The sequence below is a fragment of the Epinephelus moara genome, chromosome 18 (genome assembly GCF_006386435.1).
Source record: "Epinephelus moara isolate mb chromosome 18, YSFRI_EMoa_1.0, whole genome shotgun sequence".
NCBI lineage: Eukaryota > Metazoa > Chordata > Actinopteri > Perciformes > Serranidae > Epinephelus > Epinephelus moara.
Window position 1 is genome coordinate 20,633,353 of NC_065523.1, and position 23,237 is coordinate 20,656,589.

At 40.4% G+C, this 23,237-nt stretch overlaps 4 protein-coding genes across 5 annotated transcripts in view; 2 read left to right on the forward strand and 2 right to left on the reverse strand.

The window, feature by feature from the left end:
- dnm2a (dynamin 2a) overlaps positions 1-2,237 on the forward strand; it is a 46,181-nt gene extending 43,944 nt beyond the window's left edge. Inside the window, exon 21 of the mRNA XM_050068832.1 lies at positions 515-2,237. Within this exon, the coding sequence (XP_049924789.1) occupies positions 515-545 (31 nt within the window). The 3' untranslated portion in view covers positions 546-2,237. The remainder of the gene's footprint in view (positions 1-514) is intronic.
- A 57-nt stretch (positions 2,238-2,294) lies between these two features.
- Positions 2,295-4,579, reverse strand: LOC126405244 (transmembrane emp24 domain-containing protein 1-like). The gene is made up of 4 exons (XM_050068889.1): positions 4,208-4,579; positions 3,043-3,140; positions 2,674-2,860; positions 2,295-2,515 (listed from the first exon to the last, which is right to left on the reverse strand). Exons 1-4 carry the CDS (start codon positions 4,448-4,450, stop codon positions 2,297-2,299), a joined length of 747 nt encoding a protein of 248 aa, XP_049924846.1. The 5' UTR covers positions 4,451-4,579; the 3' UTR covers positions 2,295-2,296.
- Positions 4,580-8,937: 4,358 nt separating this feature from the next.
- tnfsf14 (TNF superfamily member 14) lies at positions 8,938-13,051 on the forward strand. The gene is made up of 4 exons (XM_050068890.1): positions 8,938-9,452; positions 11,471-11,504; positions 11,593-11,664; positions 11,809-13,051. Exons 1-4 carry the CDS (start codon positions 9,258-9,260, stop codon positions 12,192-12,194), a joined length of 687 nt encoding a protein of 228 aa, XP_049924847.1. The 5' UTR covers positions 8,938-9,257; the 3' UTR covers positions 12,195-13,051.
- Positions 13,052-16,432: 3,381 nt separating this feature from the next.
- Positions 16,433-20,649, reverse strand: LOC126405247 (uncharacterized). Of its 2 annotated transcripts, XM_050068892.1 has the most exons (4): positions 20,345-20,649; positions 19,759-19,827; positions 19,197-19,260; positions 16,433-18,970 (listed from the first exon to the last, which is right to left on the reverse strand). In XM_050068892.1, exons 1-4 carry the CDS (start codon positions 20,450-20,452, stop codon positions 18,609-18,611), a joined length of 603 nt encoding a protein of 200 aa, XP_049924849.1. In that variant the 5' UTR covers positions 20,453-20,649; the 3' UTR covers positions 16,433-18,608. The 2 variants fall into 2 exon arrangements, with proteins under 2 accessions (XP_049924849.1, XP_049924850.1); XM_050068893.1 differs by lacking the exon at positions 19,759-19,827.
- Positions 20,650-23,237: the final 2,588 nt, after the last annotated feature.

The following is a 23,237-nucleotide window of genomic DNA, read 5'->3' on the forward strand; positions in this document are numbered from 1 at the left end:
CTAGCAGTCGATGCACACTTCTTCCTTTTTCCCCTGTGATACTGTTTGCAAGTGTAATTGGGTAGTAGTTTACAGAAATATGTATGTGTGTGTATACATACATACATATATGTAACCGCGTGCTATTTAGTGCCATTGTATTCGAAAGTTGGCAGACATCTTTACGGCGGAAATCTGCAACACTCTGCAACTCGCACCCAAAACATTTAACACCACAGCTAAGAGGAAAATAGTTTATTATTATTATTATTATTATAATAATTATTATTATTATTATTAGTTGGGGGTGAATTGTCCCTTTAAATGTAATTAACTTAAGGCTTCAGCATTAATCGATAAATCCAGGTTTATCATTTCCTCCAATGAAAGTGGAGGAGGATCTCTGGAAACCGTCTCTCCAGCAGAGATTGCCTCGTTACAAATGCTGTTCCAGTGGCTGGACCCTGTAGTACTGACTGTCAAAGTGCATGTCGCAAGGTTAAGAGATTAATACTGGCTGATTGTTCCTGAACAGGCGCCCGGCTCCCCGTCGAAACCAGTGGTGACCTTGACCAGCCTGAAGTGGACATGAAATGGCTTCCATCCATGACAACAGCAGGACCACAGAAGAACGACATATTTTAATATCACTACACTCAAAAATAAAATTTCCAACAATGCTGTGTCATGCCTTTAACATAAAACATAGCCTACAAACTTAAATCATTAGTTTTTGAGGCATCACACTAAGTTATTTTTTCTATAATGAATGTTGTCTAAAATAGTTCTGAGCACTAAAAATTGTTTAGTGTTTCCACAGATGGTCGGAACCAAGTTGTTATGGTGTGAAATCTAAATTAAGACGTAAATCCAACGCACATATTTCTGTCTCCAACTCCATACCACAGACTCTCCCAGAAGACTGTCAGTTATTTATTTCAACAAAGCTGTAATGTGAGATGCAATTTAATTGAACTCTTACGGATAAATGACCAAATTCGGTGCCAAGTCATAAAGTCAGTTAAACACAATGTTTTTGTAATTTTTATTGTAGTCTGTGTTGAGAAAAATGCCTTTAAGGTGGTGGAGTGTGACCACTGAATATGTCTTACGCCAGAACATGTTAATGATGAAGTGGAGCAGTCCCAGGGAGTTTCAGCACAGCATGAAAATATAAAGCCGTAGTGAGAGAAATGCACAATAACTGCTGCGTTATGTGTGTTTTTGCCACTAAGTGCCATTGCATGACCCAAATGACTGCAATGCATCCAAATAATGGCAAGAAAATGAATGTGTCAGCCAGAGCTAACTTGCCATCTGCATGACTTTACTGTTTGCTGCATATTTAACCTCCAGATGGAGAAACTGATCAGGGAGATTGACTGCCTTTTTTTTTAATGTATGAATACTTGCCTTTTTATCACAGTAAATAGTGTGGTCTTTTTTAAACAGCCTGAGGCTTACTTTAAAAAAAAAAGTACACTCAGTAGGTGAGGTTTCTGATATTTTGGTTTGTTTTGGCTATTGGTTTGATGAAACATAGCCTAGAGTCATAAATGTCCATGTGAAATGTAGTTTGAAATTCAATAAAACAACATTCCAGTGAGAACAGCTGTGGTTTTCTAGCTTCCCCAGTGACATTAACAAATATCAGAGCGGTGACTGTGTGTGTGTGTGTGTGGGTATGACTAAGGCTACCTTCAGGGATACATTTCAGACTAAAGACCAGTTAATTAGGGACGGCTTGTCCAGTTAGGGACAAAAGTCACGTCCCTAAACTGTTTTCTTGCGTTAGTGGTTACAGTTAGGCTAAGTCTCCAGGATATGAATATAAGTCTATGTAATTTCCCCTTAAGTGACCTTAGTAAGCTTGTGTGTGTGTGTGTGTGTGTGTGTGTGTATGCACTGTACAGTATGTATTTCTGTGTGTGCATATTACAGTACTGAAATTTCCTTATGATTGGAATTCAAAATTTCCTAAAGCCCAGTTCAGACCAAAGATTTGCCATGAGAAACTTGCAACTATTTGCAATGCACCAGTCTGCAACGTTCTGAAAACCTGCCAGTTTACACAAGTGACACGCCTTATTCTTCCGTCAATGATTGGGCTATATGTGTGTGACATGAGCATTGTAAAATGGTTTCCTCTCATCACGAATCTTTGGTCTCAACTGGGCTTTGATGAATCAGCTCTCCAAAAGTTTGAACTATCCCTTTAAATTGAGCTCACGAGGCACATGTCAGTGAAGGGTTTTAAGGGTCACACTTTCATGCAGGTTCTTCACTCCCTTGGCTGGAGGTTAATGAGTTTTGCTGTCTATGGAGAGACTCGCTTGGTGTTGTCAAAGAGGCGCTGCAGTGTGTAGACCTGAGCAGCAGCGACAGCGAGCATGACGAGCAGGTTGAGGCAGGACCAGAAGGACACCCGCCACAGGTTGTCCTCCAGAAGATAGCGGTCCCTCGCCTCAAGGACCCGCAGCACAGTCAGGAGCTGACGGCTCTTCTCCAGATGCTCATACAAAGAGTCCATCCTCACCTGGAAGAGGAGGGAGAGAACAGCAGACAGGAGGAGATGAAAGTCAGTGCAGGGGTGTGCAGACATCAAAAAGGACGCCATCAGACAATTCACGTGTAGTCTGAAGGGGAATCATAGCTGCAGCACATGCAACAGCTCTTTGTGTTTTTCCGTCTCACCTTGATGTCCTCCAGTTTGTACTCCAGCATGCTCTCTGGCATGGCCACGTCCACCCACTCATCTTGGCCTCTGCCTTCGCTGCTCTGACTGTTAATGATCACCTTAAAGAACACCATCTTCTCTGAGAGTTTACTGAAGCTGTTGTCGAAACACAAGCGGTAGTCTCCGTCCTCTGTGGGATCCACCCTGCAAGAAAAAATAAGGTGTAAACCTTCGGAAACAGGTGGCATTTGCCCTCAATAATGTTACTCACTGCTGCCTTGGTATTTTCTCGTCTTTAATTGCTTTTAATACAAATAAAGAGTATCACACGGATTTTGCATCACATCAAAAACAGGCAGTTGCTGGAGAGCACTTAGATGACCCACATGTGAATGGCATCAGATCTCCTGAAATCAGAGACCAGCCGGTGTCCGCTGGGTGAGATGAGGGCAAAGCCGACATCCAAACCAGACCCGGCTATCACCTGGAAGAAACAGATGGAGCTGAGGTCAGTGATGCAGGACATCCAGGCTCCAGGTCACAGCTACCGAGAACTCACACACATTTCCACTCCAAAGATGCAGCTCACAGCTCAAGCTTTAATCAGACTATCTGAAATTCAAATGAGAGTTGTGATAGTAGGCTACACCAAGCAACAGCCGGGCTCACATAATACCCATGTAGGGAGATTCTCTCTTTCGCTACCCACTGCTGCCCGCTCTTTGTCCTCTGGCAAAAGAAGAACTCACTGTCAGGTGCAGTTCAACAGCCGTGACAGAGATTAATCGACTTTCTCAAGGTTTTGGTTTTGGCTGCAATATTCTCAGAATGTGTCAGAAAGTGAAGTTCCACATCATGAAGCAGCCTTCCACCTTACAGATCACTGTGGGCGTAGAGCTGTGACTCTGTTGAGTGAAGGTTTGGGAAAAGGTGGCAGATAAGTGAAAAAGACCTCGACGTCCATGCTGCAGTGCTGGCAGCATCATGTGTGAAGTGTTCCAGTGATGATGCCCCAGTAATCCTGCCAGGCTCCTCTCTGACTCCACACTCCAAAACCACACAGCGGGGCAGCCAGGACTGTGACTTTATGCTAACACAGCCCTGCAGCTGCCAGAGGGTGCAGTAGTAGTAGGATGACTGTGGTGTGAAGTAATGCAAAGGTCATGGCTATTAAATGACATGTGCTTTTGAATTTGAAGCGTGCTTTGTTTAAAATGTTCAAACTGGAAAAGATGTTTTGCATTTAAAATGAATTATGCTGGCTATATATTTAGGATGTCATCATCATGCAAAGGCATGTTTGTGCTTTGGTAGGATGCATTTTAAGCAATATGTTTGCATTAGAAGCAGGGGGATCATTTGAGTTTACCTCCTCACCCTATCTCAGGACAAGTGTCTTCTTATCTCTCTGCACAAAGGACCAAAGTCCAAAGCCTGCTCACGTGTTTTTCAGTTAGACATTATTCACAAACTTTAATAAAGTAAAGCTTTAAACACAACACTACACGCTCACTGCACCACATAGAAAGATTGAGAGAAAACTGTATTTACCTGGTATTCAACCTCCATGCTGTCGCTCCTCACTGCATTTTGGTAAAAACACTCTGTGCTGCCAGCAGACAATAAAAATGTAAATTCCATGTCTTTCTTTGGCCCCAGACCCAAAGTCAAGTCTAAAGTCAGAATCAAACATGCCAGCAAACAGAGCTCTGCAGACACACTTATCATCCTCCGCTCACTGTCCGTGTAATCCTCTTTCACCAACTTTAAACGACTTTGTTCTATGTTACACATGCACAATAAAGCAAGTTTACTGTGTGTCTGTAATTGCTGACTCTCATACTCTGACAGTTAGAGAATAACCTCACAGTTTAGTTCCTTGATCAAAGCTGAATGAGTGGAGCCTTTATCTGTGTCGACCAATAGCACCTTGCAACATGCAAAACTTCCCAGAGAGGACAAGGTGCAGTACACACTACATAATGAGCCTGATTATGCAGGACAAGGCCAAGAGTGTGAAGGGCTGTACAGATAATGAAAGCATTTTTTTGTAAATATTTTTATATATTTTCATCACTTCTCGTATCTTTTTTGCTAATTCTTACTTGCACAAAATATTGATTTTCTTCTACTTAATGAATTCCCTTTATCACATGCTGTACTTGCCATGACCTCATCTGTTCTGTAGGGGGAGCTATGGTTAAAAGCAGACACAAAGCAGGCCACACAGCTTTGATATGATGGATGCATTAAAAAGAACTTGGTATAAGTAAGTGTACAATTTACAGAGAACCTGGTAGGATACAATACACATGCTGAACTGCATAATCCATGATTCAGTGTGATTAATGTGGAATCACAAATTCCTGTTGCTCACTAAAACATGATCAAGTTACTATGAGTGTGTACAATTACATAATGCTTTATGGATCACCACAGTTTAACCCACAGTTACTTCCTACATTAAACAACATGCCACCAAATTAGGCAGAGGTAGACATCTGCGTGTTGCTGCATGGCCCAATGGTCCGTATAAATGTCTTTGTTTTTTTACAAGGTAGGAAGTGGAACGTGAGTTTATTTTATTATTCTAATTTTTGGCACAGAAAAGAATAGAAAATGTAGCTGTTGCCAATTGACAAATCAGGGGAGGGTGTGGAGACATGTTTAAGTATGAGATAGTGTATTGTGATGAGGTAAGAAAGAGAAACAAGGCATTTGTGTCAGGAATCTGAATTTTGTCTTATTACCATAGAAACGTGTATTTGTTCGCCTGCAACCAGTTCGACTGAAAAAAAACAGTTTAATATTTATATGAAGTAACTGTGAATTGACAGCTTGCTAGGAATTAATGACTCATTAAGCTGTAACTAGTAACACAAAGTCATAATGACATTGTCATCTTAGTGATGAGAAACAGGAATTCCTCACACATCCTAAATGATTTTATGCATGTCATCATGAACCATGCATAAGTGATGCATTCAGTGAGCATGTGCTTTGTCTCTGTTTGGATTATAAAGTGTTACCATGAACTCCTAATACTTTAATTATTCATTTTGTGAGTGTGAAATTCATGATTTAGTACTTTATTAGGTGATCTTCTTACTATATAATGACGAAAACTCTGTCTGTCTGTCTGTCTGTCTGTTCCATGTTTTTCTCCTCACTGACTTGGTCAATCCATGTGAAATTTGGCACAGTGGTAGAGGGTCATGGGAGGATGCGAATGAAGCAATATTACATCAATTGGCCAAAAAAGGGTGCTATAGCAACCGATTGAAATTGCAAACTTTGAATGGGCATATCTCATGCCCCGTATGTCGTAGACACATGAAACTTGTGTCTGCACAGAGATGCCTCTCCTCATGAGGAACAAATCTGCCTCAAGAACCCATAACTTCCGGTTATATAGATTTTCCGCAATTTTGAATTTTTTGAAAAACACTTAAAATCGATCTCTTCCTAGGAAGTTTGACTGATCTGCATGAAACTCGGTGAACATAATCTAGGGACCAATATCTAAAGTTCCCTCTTGGCAAAAGTTGGAAAACTTACTAAAACTGAGCTTTTATAAGGCAATGAATATTGCGGAGGGCGTGGCTCATCACATAAAGGTGTATAACATCTCAAGGGTTTCACCGATCACCACGCAACTTTGTAGGCATATGACCACACATAATCTGAGGGGACCCCGCCATTATTGACCCGATCAAACAAAGTGGGGGCGCTAGAAAGCTAATTTCTTATCTAGGCCTAACCGCCATATCAATTTTTACTAAACTTGGTAGATATGTAGAACAGGACGCCTCAAGGTGACTGGAAAAATTTAACTCTAATTGGCAACTGGGTGGCGCTATAACAACAGAAAATGGGTATTTGGTATGACTAAGTCATGGGTATGCTGTACTCAATGGGTATGGGATAGTATATACGATACATCAAATATATCACCTATCAGTTAGAGAGTTTCCTGCTATTCTAGTGTCCATAAAAGCAACTGTAGAATCTTTTTTTTTTTAGTTTGACTAAAATCCTTTAACAATTAAGGGTTGCCATTATAATAGCATAGTCACTACTGATCATGCAGCAGTTTACATAGCACACATAGAGTCAAAACTGTCACATCTTTCTTTTAAATGGAAATTTCAAACAAAATGGTTAAATTTCATGGAGTTTTTGGGAGAGCAGATTAATCTGTATTTTGAAAGGGCTAGATGCCCTTCAAATTATGGAACAAAGTTTAAGGGTAAGATGTGACACCTCTTTTTGACATGAATCAGGAATAAAATGAGACTGGCTGCCTCCCCAATAGATTGAGAACAGACTTGATTATTAAACTGCTTCCAGAAATCAAAATGCGTTCATAAGGAGGAGACAAGTATGTCCTTATCTAAGAAGGGTATTAAATATTGCACATAATGAAAAGGAAAACCACACACAGCCATTCGGATCATGTGCATACTAGTCTTACAGCACATCTTACACAGTCTTACAGAAAAATGGAGCAGGGCACCTAAAGTGCAAGGCCTGGGGTCTAGACAGGGGTGGAGCGAGAGACTTAAGGCCCTGACACACCAAGCAGACAATTGGTCGAAGTTGGGCAGTTGGTGAGTGTCTGCTGCCCTCAACGGTGCGGTGTGTCCTGCAACGCTGGCCCTCATTGGCACTATTTGGCCTTTCTTCTGCTGATTCAGCATTTTGAATCAACGTCAGCATGGCGGAACCCATTGGTGAATGAAATCACTGTGGTTGACAGTTCAGCTCAGTGCATGAGAAGAGAAACGGAAGTGAGAAATGTGAACAAAGAGCTAAAGCCGAGAGGGAGTGAGGTCGAAACAAACTTGTATGAGGTAAGATTGTTTTTCTCCAGCCAATGAGCCCTTTTCGTTTCATGATGGTTTGGCGCACAGTAAATATTCTTTGTTCTTTCAGCATTGGATTGTTTTGTTAATCTGCTAACTGGCTAACTAGCATCAATACAGTCTTTTGCTTCCCCTTTTTAAATGACAATTACAGACGACCCCCATGTGCTGGTATAGGGTATGTCACGGGTATGACAGGACACAACAGGGGGCTCTCCCCATGGCTAGGTCTCCGATGTTGGTTTGGTTTGTCTGGGCCTTTAAGGCAGACGGCCTGAGGGCTGGGCTGATGGGGGTAACAGATCTGGAGGGTGACCAGAAGGATGGCCAGACATGCAGAAGGTCAAGAGGTCAACCAGAACGAAGGATAGACGGGCAGAACCACTCTGTTAACTACAGCAGCTTAGCAGGAACATGCAGCGGCCTGTGCGCCAAATGTGTGCCAGGAACAGAAGAGACATTGGCTGGGACCCCAACCTCAAGAACAGACTCAGGAACAGGCTTGGCATTGGCCAGGACCCCTGACCCTTGTGCAGACAAGATGTCAGCAGGGACCCCTGATTTAGAAACAGATAGGAGGTCAGCCGGGACCCTCGACTCAGGAACCGACTTGGCGTAGGCTGGGACCTCCAATGTAGAGACAGACAGGACATCAGCCAAGACCCCTGACATATGGACTTGGCATCAACCTGGGTCCCCTGATGCAGGAACAGATTTGGTGTTGGCCAGGACCTCCTCCAACGCAGGAACAGACTGGACTGCGGACAGAATGGTTATACTATTCATTAAACAGAGGAGGTCTGAAGTCTCCAGATCTCTAGAAAAGGAGACTTTTTTGGCCTCATTTCGGTTTTGAATTGCTCATTAGAAAAAAATTATAATGAAAAGAATCTTAGAATAAAGTGATCATATTTGTGAGACATGTACGTCACATCATGTTTGTCAGGTCATTCGGCCTTGTGCCTTCCTGCCCCTTTACTGGTCCATCTCGGAAATAGTAAGGCCATACATAACTCCATTACTAACGTCTGCATCAGTGTAAGCTCTTCCCTCTTTTAAAGCCTTTACTCTTGCTAAGACACCAATAATTACGTCTAACCTGAGTCTGTAGCTAAATTTTCCCCCTCATGTTCACTTCCATCTATCACACAAAGACACAGTTCTTTTAGGTGGGGAATAAATACATATTTATTTATTTTTGATTTTTGGTATGCCTCACAACTCTGCTCTATCCTCTGAAACAAAGCATGAACTTTTAACACTGTGAATAAGAGAGTATATGAGAAAGGAAGTGTGAATACAGATATTTCAACATTGCTCTTCCAGCAAAGTGGGAGGGTGTGAAGGGGAGGTTAAAATGCATTGTGCTTGGTCTCCCACTTAGCGATTGTCATCGTCTACTTTGTGGCTCGTAACTGATCAATTGTCATGTTCTCCAGCTGCACTGGAAACAACTGCATCAAGTACAGTATCATTTTACAGTTACTGAGTGCAGAAAGGTGCTTTGGTGATACATCTCAGGATTTCTGTATCTGAGTCTGTTCTTTTATCTGACTGCTCGTGAGCCATCTCCACTTGAACCAACCACAAGTGAGCCCACCCATTTTTTTTCACCCCTCTCTGTCTCTCAAATCTCCATTTGTGTCTGTGACCCTTTTGAAGCAACAGCGTCTGCAAACTACTGGAGGATATTTCCACAAAGCATCATTTTCAGTTACAGGGAGAGCTCTGTAGTTATGTCTCAGTGTGGATATCCTTCTGCATACGTGGTGGACACCCATGCCACCCGGCCTCCACTGCCACCCAGGCTGAATCAGGGGCGACAGCGTGGTAAGGCAACGCAGACCGTGCTGATCATGCTCGTGGCCTTGGCTTTGAGCGGCATGGCCATAGAGGCTTGCTTCATCTACCACCTCTACCAACAGGAATCAGTGAGTATGAACACCATCTTTGAGTCTCCACCTGCTCACAGTTTTATCCTGTGATTTCTTCTTAACAGAGTCACGCTGCTTTTTTTCTTCTTCATTCATTTCATTTTCTTTCGGATCCCTTTGAATCTCACTTTCAGAGAGATAATTTTCAGCTTCAACACTTTATTCTCACTTTCAGTTTTCTCTTGCTTGATTTCTGTTTTCCCACAAACCAAAACTCTTTTTATTGTTGTTGGTAACACCTTTACTTTTCTTTTAAATACAAGTTAGTATCCAGTAAGTATTCATTATAGGAATGCTTCTGCTTTTCTCAGCAACATTTTGTTTTTCTTTAAACACTTAAATATGCTTATACTTGACTATACTTTATGCTAATTTTTATGCACAAACAAACAAAGATAAATAAATACAAAAAATGTGACCTCAGAACATAAAACAGCATCATGTATAAACATGAAAGGAGCACACTTTATGTGTTGGTGACGAGAAAGTTACTTTAGACATAACTTTTTAATATAGTCATATCACAGTCACATGCAACATGTAGGAAAGTGCCTGCTTTGCTTCCATACATTGACCCACTGTCACCAATGTGAAAAATCCCACTGTCCAAGCATCAGTTTGTGATTACAGATATTCTCATGGTGTGATGATGAGTTATGGTGTGGTGTACAAAAAAAACACTGTCATTTGCACAATGGGGAACTTGGTCAGATTTAGTGAAGTTAGTTAGTGTCTGTTTTGTTTCTATCACGAGTGTCTTTCGCCTTACTCCAATCATATGAGTGATTGTTTTCCTTGAAAAAAAACAAACTGCTGATGTTGAAAAAATTTCACTATTATGGGGAAGAGAGTAGAGATAGAGAAGTGCGGCCAATTTTTGGAAAACCATAATGACGTCCACGGGTGGCTGGAGCCACTACTACTTAGTATTCAGTAAGTATTCATTGTAGGAGTTCTTCTGCTTTTCTCAGCAATATTCTGATTTTCTTTAAATACTTAAATGTATTTATACTTAACTGTACTTTATACTAGTTTTTATGCACAAATGGAAAATTAAATTTAAAAATAAATGAATGTAGTTTAAATACACATTGATACCTTAATGAAAAATCTCAGAAAAAGACAAAGAAATCCAAAAAATTGTGACCTCAGAACATGAAACAGCATCATGTAGAAATATGAAAGCAGCACACTTCATGTGTTGTTGATGAGAAGGTTACTTTAGACATAACTTTTTAAAATATTCATAGGAAAGTACCTGTACCTGAAAATTCCACTGTCCGAGGGTCAATTTGTGATTACAGATATTGTCATAGTGTGATGATGAGTAATGGTATAATTTAAATCAATGTCATTACAATGTCATTAGCACATTGGGGAACTTGTTCAGGTTTAGTGAAGTGAGGTATGAAGCGAAGAACACTTGTGATAGAAACAAAACGGATGCTTGTTTTTTGTTTCTATCACAAGTGTCCTTTGCCTTAATCCAATCACATGAATGGTTGTTTCATCAAAAAAATTGCTGATATGGAAAAAAAAATCACTATTATTTGGAAGAAAGTAGAGATGGAGAAGTGCAGCCCATTTTTGGAGAACTACCATGACGTCCCCCGGATGGCAGGAGCATGCAGACTTGATGTTCCATTATGGTCAGTTTTTTCACTCTGCCGCTTTGACTCAGTTTCCTGTCCTCATCTGATGCTCTGTGCGCGGGCAGCAGTCACAGGGTAGGGGGAGAGGGACAAAGATGTCTTGGTTTGACACTGTTTGGTTGCACGCACACCGTACAAACAGGGGACAGTGAAGAAACGGAAGTGGTCTATTTCCTGTTGCATGATTGTGATCTACCTTTTGCTTATTACCAGAAAGACAGACATGTCCTACTTTGTTCTGCAGGCAGATAAGAAAACACAAAGGGGTCGTTTGAAATCATAGTTTTTGGTTGATCGCATATCTGACAGTGTTGATTACATATGCATGCTCATGAACATGAAACATTTTTCTTTCTATTGCAGGCCGCCTCAGCATCAGCCTCCAAGATCATTGCAGGTATGTCTGAGCACTTTTTACTCACCTGATAAATATCACGTCAGTTACTTAATCCACATCAGTGACATGACGTCTGGTCCTCACACAGATCAAGCCATGACACCCACTAAAACTCCCAGTCTTATTATGCCTCCTTCCAAACCGCTTGCACATCTGACAGGTAAAGTAGTGCAACACAGTAAATGACACATACTGTCTTTAGAATGTATTCATCATCTGTTTAAATATTGAATAAATTATACGAGTACATTATATGAATAAAATGAGGAATCAGAAGTCACACTGTTGCTGTTTTTTCCCATAGACGGACAAGACGTACATCATGACAATGAAATCATGGCATGGAGCATGAATGCAGAGCCTCCCCTCTATGGAATGGAGTACATAGACAACAGTCTCGTCATTCAGCAGGAGGGCTATTACCACATCTATTCCAAGGTGTTCTTCCACGACACTGGTTTTTTCAACCATTCTATTCATCGGAAAACTGAGCGGTACCCTGGGAAAAGCATCCCCCTCCTGGTGTCCAGAAAATACTCAGAGCGGTCCAGCAGAGTACGATCCAACAGTTACCTGGGTGGGGTGTTTCACCTCACCAAAGACGATGCGCTTTTTGTGAAAGTGAGCAACACCTCAAAAATCGTGCGTCACAAATACTTCGAGAACACCTTCGGCGCGTATATGTTATAAATATCACATTGATATTTTCACCATGAATCGCAAAGCTTGGAATAACAGTAAATAAAAGCTGAGAAGCCGAGAAGCTTCTTGAGGGTTAGTGATTCTCTTTGTAAAGACGAAGTAGGTCCATACGTGGACAGATAGGCAGGTGTGGAAACCTCTTGGTGCCTGATAGCTTTTTTATTGAGGGGTGAAACTCTTCAATTTTTAAGGTATGTTTGTAACAAAACTTTTCTTCTCAGGGGATCTTTATATGATTATGCTTGTATATTCTAAACGTAATCTGGATAGATTTTTATCCTGAGTGTATGTGTTATGATGCGTTCACATGGAATCAGGCAGATGGCACCCAAACAACACCCTTTGAATGGCATGGGTAAAACAAACAAACAGATATGAAGACGATACGTTACGATGCTGATGCTGAATTGGTTACAAAGAATAAATTAAATAATTTAAAATCAAATTATCTTGTGTTTATTTTATGTAATTGTTCCAGTAATGTCCCATGTTCTGTCCTTGTTTGAAGGGGCGACATCAGCTTGTAAATTCTGTCGTGGAGGATGGCCAAAAGTTACATCTACTTTTATCGTTGCTGGTATTGTGTGCCAGCCTGATTTTATTGTCCTGCCTCCTTCCCTTAAATTGATATCCAATTTCCCATCTGCATGATTCAGTGTGAACGCAGCCTCTTGTTCATGCTTAAATGAAAAACATAAAAACCATACTCATTATTGTGTGCTGTAATACACACTGCATGCTATTTATTTATTCCTCCAGTATATAATTGCTTTACTTCTGCCGTATTTATGTAGAATGATGTATTCAAAAGATTCAAATAAACAGATCATGTTTTAAAAGTCCTGCTTGTCTTTCTTGAGGCCATCACGTAGCTGAACTGAATTCATTTCCTGCTGCTGTGTCAGATGAGGCTGCCTCAGCAGAGTGGTCTCAGTAGCAGACGTTTCACCCACTCAGCCAAACCACATGGCTCACCCTGTAGAGAAAGTATTGTTAGTGATGCATAACTATATGTCAATATATAAACCAACCTTAACCAGAGTGAGTATGTGCTCTGCTATTGCAATACAGAGTACAGCTTGTATGACTAAAGGTACTTCTCTTGAGGGACGGCATCATAGACATGAAATGATCTCATCTTAGTTCTATGAACAGCACACTTCTCTACTGTAATGACGGTTTTAAACACATCACCATGGCGACGAGCATGCCTCGTACAATCAAAAAGCTTCATCACTCTTGAGAGCTTCCCCCCCCCTCTTCTGTATTTCTCATGCAGTCACTGTTGCGCTTTCCCTTCAGACGTGTCTGTTCGAAGAAGCCGCTCTTGTAAACACCCACAGAGTTGTATATTTGTAAACTGGAGAGGAAGTGGTGGTGGGGGCTGGTGGAGGGGGGGGGGGGGGGGGGCGGGGNAATGAAATGAAAATAAAAACTAAACTTTTGGGGGGAAAAAACACAATATTTACTGACCATTTATAGACGCTAACAGGACTGAACTTTCATGAAAGTTCATTTTTAAAGGGACTTTTACCAGTATGTTTGAAAGGTGTGAAAGGTGATAAGAGATGAACCCAACAACTTCACTAATATTTTATTTTAATTTAAGGCCCCATATTGTAATTAACTAATAATAATAAAACTAACTAACTAATAAAACTACATGTTTAAACGAAACTAAAGTGAACTGAAAATAAAAATGAAGCACAAAATAAAAATAAAAAACTAATTAAATACACACAACTATTCTAACTCTGGTGTGTAGGTTAAATGAAACTGAAATTTCTTTTCCCTCCAGCTTGGACAAGTTTTGTGGGTAAAACATTCTGAGTGGAGACAAATTACAGTCAAGGCTTTGGCTATATATCGTCTGAATGAATTCATAATGAATATGCTATCTTTCAAATCATGGGAGACATGGTTCAGATGTGTTATACAGCCCTTTATCACGAACGCTTCTCGATGCATGCGTGAGTCATCATGTTCCACCGCTGGCTGGCCCGAGAGGCGTGAGAGACTGTAGTAGCAAAAGGAGGGGGAGCTGTATCAGCTGTGGTTGGGATTCATGCAGTTGGTTTTCTCTCTCATCATTAAACATTAGTCTAGACATGACTTACAGAGAACTCGTGTGGGATGAGAGTGATGTACATTTGTCTAAGATCTGAAATTAGTTATTCACACTTCCATACACGAAACCGACATTTTCCATCGATAAAGCAGGGCCGTGTTGGCAGATATCACCCTGTTTAGACACTGTCAACAATTTTACACCCTACTTTGGAAATGAACCACAACCTACAATAAGTGACACCAAGAAGCCCTTTCTCTACAGTGAACAATGAGAGATGTAGACAGTAACATGTTTTCTGCAAAGTAAAACTGAAAGATGGTCGTGGTAGACTGTCTACAGCTAAACACTGTCCCCTTGTGTTAGTCTCCAGGTCAGGTTAAAAACAGTGGAGTGCTGACATTTACATTATCTGTAAGCTTTGCTGAGTTCATTGAGAACACCATAAAGGGGAAGTGCGTACATTTTCAAAATTCATACATGTTTTTCCTGTGGTTTGAGACAGTCCAGAAATATCTATAAACATGGACAACTCTCTTCCAAATCCAAAAATTAGACTAGTCTCCCAACCACTCAAAGCGCTTTTACACTACATGTCACATTCATACACTAGCTGCTGAGCCTACCATATATGGTGCCACCTGCTACTCAGTAACAATTCACACGCTCTCACACTAACAAAACAGCAATTTGGAGCAATTTGGAGTTCAGTATCTTGCCCAAGGATACTTTGACATGCAGACTGGAGGAACTGGGGATCGAACAGCCAATCTTCTGATTGGTGGGTGACCTGCGCCACCTCTGAGTCACGGCCGTCCCCGGGGTAAAAAGACTGAAACTACTCCATAGACAATTAATTGAGTAAGATGTTAGAAATAAGAGCACCCAGGAGGATATTCTGAGCGTGGAATGAATCACAATGTTTGTTGAAAATAACTTCAAGGTTAAAAAAACAAACCAATGTCACCTACATAAAATGAACAAACACTGTCTCAATTGGGGGTTTTTAGCCACCTAATTTAAGGCCAACCTAAAAAAGTAATATTAGTTTAACCATGTTATATTTTTAGAGGATTTTTTTCCACTGTAACTTGCTTTCAGACAGCAGAGGAGGTGACGCCGTTGTCATAAAGTCACCGGACTGCCGGAAAGTCAGGGATCTCCACGGAAAGAACAACATTCATCTGCACACACTGCAATGACAAACAGCTGGTTGAATATCAGCAAAGTTTCCTTGCTTCCCTTCACTGGTTCCTGTACAGCAGGGTCAATCTTTTTCTCACTGTTATGATCATTAAAAAGCAAAAGCAGCATGTGTACATTCAGTAGGCTATATCTTCAGTAGCTAGCTAGCTAACCCTACACTTTTCAGGGTCTGATTTTGGTTTTGGAACAGGGAAGAAACGTATATCTTTTTCCAACCTCTCAAGGTAACGGTTTTCCCCAGCAGTTACAATGATTGCACATTGAAAACATGTCTGACACTGCTCACACACAGTGACATTTGGGTGGAAATGATGGAAATGAGGGTTTTCACAGAAGCCACCATACATGTTTTTGTGGATAGAGAGGCTCTTGTACGCCTGCGGTGCAGTCAGGCGGTGGAAAGCAAAGGTGGGAACAAACCAACCCATGCAGAAGCCTCTAATAAATGACACAGAGTGGGTGGTAAACAGGCATATCTGCTATGTGCATTTGAATTCAACATCTTGGACCACACTCATCAGTGTAATCGAAAGCTGCGGTTGCAACAGCTAATACGGTTGTGGGACTCTGCTGCTGAAGTCTGAAGTCTTCAGATGAAACCTCAGTAACCTGGAAATTCTGTGTCTTGGCAGTGATGACGAATATCATGTTCCAATAACCTTTTGTGTTTCTGTTGTTGTAATGTAGGTCAGAAGATAAGATGTTGGATGTTTGTGTAAGGTGCAGGATTTTTATTTTGCTGTCAGAGTCTGGAGGGGATATTCTTCGAAAGCATACGGCAGGGAGGGTCCCGCTGTATCTTTGTAAATACTGACTCATTGTCTGCAGGGTCTCGCTGGTAACTTATGACCTCTCACTTTCACTTCATATCCAGGGGCACAAAAATGACTCACACGACTAATTCATTATTGTAATTTAATTTGCTCTGTTTATTTCCATATTGGGGCTTTTAAACACATCAAATAAATAGTATGATGAACATATAGCTTTTAATTTGGACCTTTTCATGGCAGCAGTTACAGTATCTTGATGTAGTCAGATGTAAAGACACGTGTTAAAAAGTTCCCAGGACAAATGCTTTTTAAATCACACAAATATGCATGCATCATCAGGGTGTGAGCAGATCCTTGTTGCATTAAAAAACAACAAAAAAACAACAACTGACAATCATTGACAAAACCAAATATTTCTTTCAACTCTCTTAACAAACGAAACTTTCCGCACAAACCACCACGAGTCGTGATTTCATGTGATACAATGTGTGATACATACAGGTAGTGAAGGAGATTCGGTTTGTCAACTCTTTTCGCTTTTCATTTTAAATTTAGATCATGAATACTAATGTACATAATGCGGTTCTTGTTTTTACATAATTACATAACTAACACGTTCCATTTTGTGAAATCACCACAGATTGTGAAACGTTTCCATTTAAAAAAATCACATCCACATTTTTGCACTTTTGTCTTAGCTTAATAAACACATACCAACCATGTCATCCAGTTTGTACAATTTTCACTGTATTATTATATTCATTAATACAGAAAACACTGTACAAACATCACAGTGACTCACACACAATATACTGTATGTATGCCACACAATGACATACTTTGTCACACAGTGACATACATTCATTGGTTAGTTTCTGACCTGCCCGTGAAATTTTGTTAAATACAGTATCTGTATACAGAATAGATTTTAGGTCCAAACAATAAATAAATACAACATAAATATGTAATTCATATGCGTCAAAACATAAAGAAACAAATCAAATAGGAGCTGTGGTGCAAATAACACAGTTCTGCCGGTAGATGCGGCACAAAATACATTCTTGCAGTTAACTGCACATTTTATTATTATTAAGAAACTCCAGCAAAGGGGAAAAAATAAATAACTAAATATGTCCTCCTTCCCAGCTGGCACCGGATGTTGGACTCTTACGTCAGACAGACGTTAAATTTTGATTGGAAATCGTTACGTTAGACGTTAGAATTTTACGTTGCATGGACATTAACATATAACATTTTGCAGATGCTGGGTTTGTTTTCCATACTTACATCAAGATGACATTGGCATGAGAAGTTTGGAAGTCGCTGAGTTTTGGTTACTTTACAACACGACTTAAAACCATCTGCATTCTACATTAAATTGATTTTGGTCACCCGACATCACAACCTAAAGTCAATCAAATATCATCGTCTTGCAACGTTGATAGCCAGCTGGGTCGATCCCAGCTATTTGAGAAGCAATGACAATTTAGCTTTTCTAACCTTTGTGAACATACAGTATATCTCATGTGTTTCTGGTACTGTACAGCTTAGTTTTAAAGTGTGAATTTGAAAACATCTTTCCTTTAGTTTGTATTTTTACTTCTATTCTGATACTAGTTATATACCTGTTATTTTATTTATTTTTATCTTATATTTCTTTACATCTCTCACCTCTATCTGCACTTATTTCTGTCTTTGTGCTGCTGTCTTCTTGTCTTCTTGTCTTGTCTTATCTTATCTTATCTTATCTTATCTTATCTTATCTTATCTTATCTTGTCTTATCTCGTCTTATCTCGTCTTGTCTTGTCTCATCTCGTCTTGTCTTGTCTTGTTTTGTCTTATCTTATCTTGTTTTGTCTTATCTTATCTCGTCTTGTTTTATCTTATCTTGTCTTGTCTTGTCTTGTCTTGTCTTGTCTTGTCTTGTCTTGCCTTGCCTTGTCTTATCTTATCTCAGAGAAGCAGATTTGTAGTGACATCAACCTAAGACCAATCCTGGTGCTGCTATATCGTAAATTTACTTTACTGGCCAAAATAATTGAATGCTGAATCAATGTCAATTCTGTTTTAGGGTGGATTTTTCTTTGGAGTGGACCAGAATTTAAATGGGTGTGGTTTTTACCCAGCCTGCAGGTAAAAGACATTCCTCAGTGTTGAATCCTGCATTCTCTGCGACTCAGTCACCTCTCTGACTGCAGGAAGACAGTTAAGTGATCTGGTAATCCAGAGGCAAGGACAGAGGTTTGTTTGGTAAGATCAATAAGTTCGCTCTACCATCTTGGCATCTAGGCAGAAATGGAAAGTGCCCTGGAACAGGCCAGTGCTTTAGCATATAGATGTCTATTATGTCAGAGCTACTTCCAAGGCTTGAAAATGTAGATGATATCCAGGTGAGATTCTTCTTCATTAATGGTTTCACTGGGAGCTGTCTTGTTGACGGTGACCTCCAAGGTGCTTCCAGCAGGAAGCTCCTCCACCTTTGCGAGGGAGCCTGTGCTGCATGTGTTGTTGTTAATCCAACCCTTCAGGAGATCTTTGTCCTTTGCCTTCAGACTGACTCTGTGCCATAATGCTTTTGCATTGCATGAATTCAGTGTTACCTGAAGAGTTAGGAAGTAATATCCATCCCTCTTTATTTTTAGAACTTTTCCTCCTTCTGCTCCTGAGATCAGGCGTTCGTCTGGACTTTTTGTTACCCACTTAATATTTCTGTTGACTGTGGGTGACAGGAAAGTTGCTATTAGCTGCAAGTTTGTTTTCCGAGAACTACTCAGATATTCTGAATATCCTGTGGCGAGCAACATTTTCACACAAAGCCAATCAATAACCAGGGTGTTATCTCTACTTCAAACAGCTTGTGAATGGTGACCTGATTCAATGTGTCCACACTTTTACAGCCTTTGTTATACAGGTGAGTATGGAAATGCTTAAACTAGCCTTACCTTCAGTGGCCCTAAAGGTGAGCATTTTGCCTCCGCCCAAGGGAATTTCAGGCTCAGAGGGGTACTGTGGAAAGAGAAAGAAATCCATTAATCTCAAAGCATTAACACACACAAGTATGGTGCCTGCATGGCTCCCACAGTGACACACAGCTACAGCTACACAGATTTTCTTTTCAACGCGACGATGAGACCAGAGCCTCCAGCTTAAAAGTGAGAACAAATTAGATCATACACTATCTTCAGAAGGAAAATGAAGAGACAACACAGTTTAGTTTAGTGGCATTTCCCCGAATGTGGTAATGACGTCACTGTGCTTCCTCCAAGAAGTGAGGAGAGCGGTAAGGCTGTCTAACTCAGAAGAAAAGTAATATGAGAAAGAGCTGCCAGGTCTGCAATGTTTGTGTGTCCTGAACATTGGGATTGCAAAACCATAGTAGTACTAGAAGTAACAGCATGACATCTTAATCACCAAGAACACGTGTAATCTGATTGGGAGAACATACAACACAACACAGTGAAGCCAACAGGAGAAGCACAAACTCTGAAGCTGCGGTTATCTTACCGAGGATGTATTGTTTGCCTGGATTTTTGCGTTTGTGTGCTGTGATGCTACATCGCTACTGTTCTGAGACTGGAGAAGGAAACAGAAGCACAAAATATGCTCATGATGATAAATTTGACAATGCTGAATCAAACTTTTGAATTGAAGCATTGTCTGTCCAAAGCATTCTCCTGTAAAAACACTAACAGTGATTATACTTCATTGGTGGTCAACCATAAAGCTTACATATTTCCTTCAGATTATATCACTTATGCTCCATTAAGGCTGTATTTGTTGTGTTGCTTTCCTTTATCTCTGATCTTAAACAAACTTCTCTAAGATTTCACTGAGAGGGGTAACCAGCCGCAGACCACAGGCAGGGGCGTCTTTCTCACCAGCAATGCTACTACCCAAACCACAAGAAAGAACAGCTGTGTGGCACAGGTGTTTAAACCTACCAGTACTGACATTCGTTCTTTGGTAAGTCGTTCAAATGTGATGCAGCTGTGGTAAAACTATTTAAGCTGACAGTGTTACATTTGTATCTCATCATTAAGGCCCATAAGATACTGTTAAATCTATCTGAGGATATTTTAAGAGGTCTCACCTGTCCAGCTGTGAAGAAGAAGACGATGAACCCAAGCTGGACAACGGAGAGGGTGGTGATCCACAACAGGAGAACGTGGGTTAGGGAACTGTGGATATGCTGTGGCATCGTCAGTCCGACGGCAGAGCTCTGAGTGGCCTGAGCCTGGCTAGCGCAGGAAGACAGATGTTAAGAGCTGACGGTCCTGAGTTTCCTCTGCACACCGAAGCAGTGTGTGTGTGTGGGTTTGCTTCCTGAGCTCAGTGTGTGCATGTGATGAGGATGTCTTGATGTCTGACTCTGCTCTGCTGTGCCCCGAGTATGTATAGAGCAAAGAGGAATCCAGATGGTACTTTCCCCTGTATGTTACTGAAGCAAAAACACAGAGGGCCCAGATTGTATCTGCATCTTGGAGCTAGCCTTTACTCCTACTCACCACAATTTAGACAAAAGGAGGAACTCACCACCAATGGAGAACATTGACAGAAATCCATTCTGAAATGAATCATTCAGTTCCTTATTTATGATGGGACTTTATTAAGAATGCTTGGGTCGTGGTGGTGTATGTATCATCCTGTTTTTCATGAGGTTTTTTGCGAGCATTGAAAGTCATTGCCTTGCTGTTTTTTCTCCACATTTCCACTTTTTTCTGTGTCATTAAACATAGCAGAATAACAAACTTAAAACTACTCTGGAGCAAGATAATGTACAGAATGTGAGTAAGGGTAAATGATTACAACACTTAAACAAGAATCCAATTTATCAGTTCAGCATTGAATTATTGAAACTTTCAAACAGTGGTGCTAGATTTTGGCAACATTCTCTTCTGTACTGATTTTACATTAAAATCTCTGGGTAAAGCAGAGACGCCTTGTGAGACAATGGGACGATTTACAGCCCACACGTACACACAATCAACAGCAATGGCATTTTAGCTTAAGTCATCAAAAACCAATGAATGCAGGTTATCTGGCATGCACAATATTTCCAAGAACTCTCGACAGGCTGCACTCTCAGCACCAACCAACCTTTTACAGAAATGCCACATAAACAGGATTCCTTCCCACAGAGGTACTTGACCTTTTTGAGGTCTTATTGACGAACGCTTATTATCTATCTATCTATCTATCTATCTATCTATCTATCTATCTATCTATTCTAAATATACCATTATATGTCATTATTTCTTCGTTTTTTGGATTGTTGATTGATTGCTGTCCACTGATTGGTTTTTATGCCCAGTGTTTTGTGTTGTCCTTTATCTTTTATTGTACCTTTCTGAATTATGTAAGTTTAGTTTGTTTTTGTTTTTTTTAACTTATTCTCCCTTTCTTTTATTGTTTGTTTTTCTGCTTAAGTTGAGGGGAGGTCAGCTGTATACGCCTGTGGCTTATTTACCTCTCCTGACACATTTCTTAATTTTCACTCTCTGGACAAAAACACACAAAAAAGAAGAAGAAAAAAAGAAGAAATAAGAAGTAACGAAAGCAAAAGAAAAACACAAAGAATACAAAAATAAACTTGGGTAAAATGTATTGTCATTAGCGTTTGAGAATCTATTGCATCCCAGCAGGAAATTACACCCTGACTGTGAAAGCGAAGACTTCTCAAATACTTCATGTACTTCCACATCACACACCCGCTACAAAAACGTACTTCTCAACCAAGAAGATGTGGTTGATTATGTCAAAAACAAAATGTCAAAATGTGGAGGGGAACTCGCAAAATGTCATGATATGCTGTTTACTATTTGCACTTCTTCAAAATTTCCACCTGCTTCTAAACTCTGATTGAGGTCAGTAAATGTGGTTTCACTTTCTCTGTTGGTACTTTGAACGGGGAAAGTTTCATGGCAGCAAAACAGGATGGGCTCTGTTTCACAGTAACACAATAACAAGCAACATGTCCACACATGTTACTGACATTACACCACAGTGGCTGAAGGCCTTAAGGTGCACTGCAGGAAAGTGATATTGTATTTTAGTTAAATAATGGTGGACTGAACATAACATATGAATCGGATGGGAAAAAGCAGAAGAGCAGACACATTTTTGAGAGTCAGCACTCTCGAGTAATGTGCACACAGTGACTGTTTTTTGGCCCATGATGACAAACATGGCTGGAAATGGAGAAGGAAACAAGATTGATTCCGCAATGTTTCTTTGCTTAATTCAACATTTTCAGGTGATGTAATTATTTCCAAACAACTGCCAGACCAAATGGCATAACAATGAATGAATCATGGTTTCATTTGGCACAGAGGAAATGCAGCGTAATTAATCAATCATCAAAATCTCATCCAGCATTATCGGAATTGGCTAAGATTGTGGTAAAAGCCTGTGATAATGGGATAAATCAATAGCTGAAGCTGCGACATGTGATGCCAATGCAAGATGGAAAATCAGCTCATGAACATCCGAGGGCGTTGACGCCAACATGTAGACAGTGACAGCAATACATGTGCGATATTCAAAGCTGCTACAACATATGTTCAAATCCAATTTTCCATTAAGACACAAAACAAAATGATATCAGATGACTAGAGGAGAAATAATTGTGACTCCTGCCATCTTAGAGCCACTCCTCAGTGACTACTGTTGATATACAGTACATTTACTTTCTCTGATTTTCTGGCCACTAAATGATGACTTACAGCCATCTAGTGGAGGTAAATGAGTAATGCACCACAACAGACAGACATGTTAAAAGAAAAGGTCAGGCTATATGGCACTATACTATGCGTTATCAATCTCGACCTACAGTTAATGTAGAACTCTAACACTGCATGATCCTAAAACACATGTGAAACTGGTGTCTTGCTGTCTGTCTGTCTGTCTGTCTGTGGTGCATCGGTGAGGGAATCTCCAAAGAAAAGTCACAGGTAAAAAAAAGTACAGCTGTGGTGAAGACACAC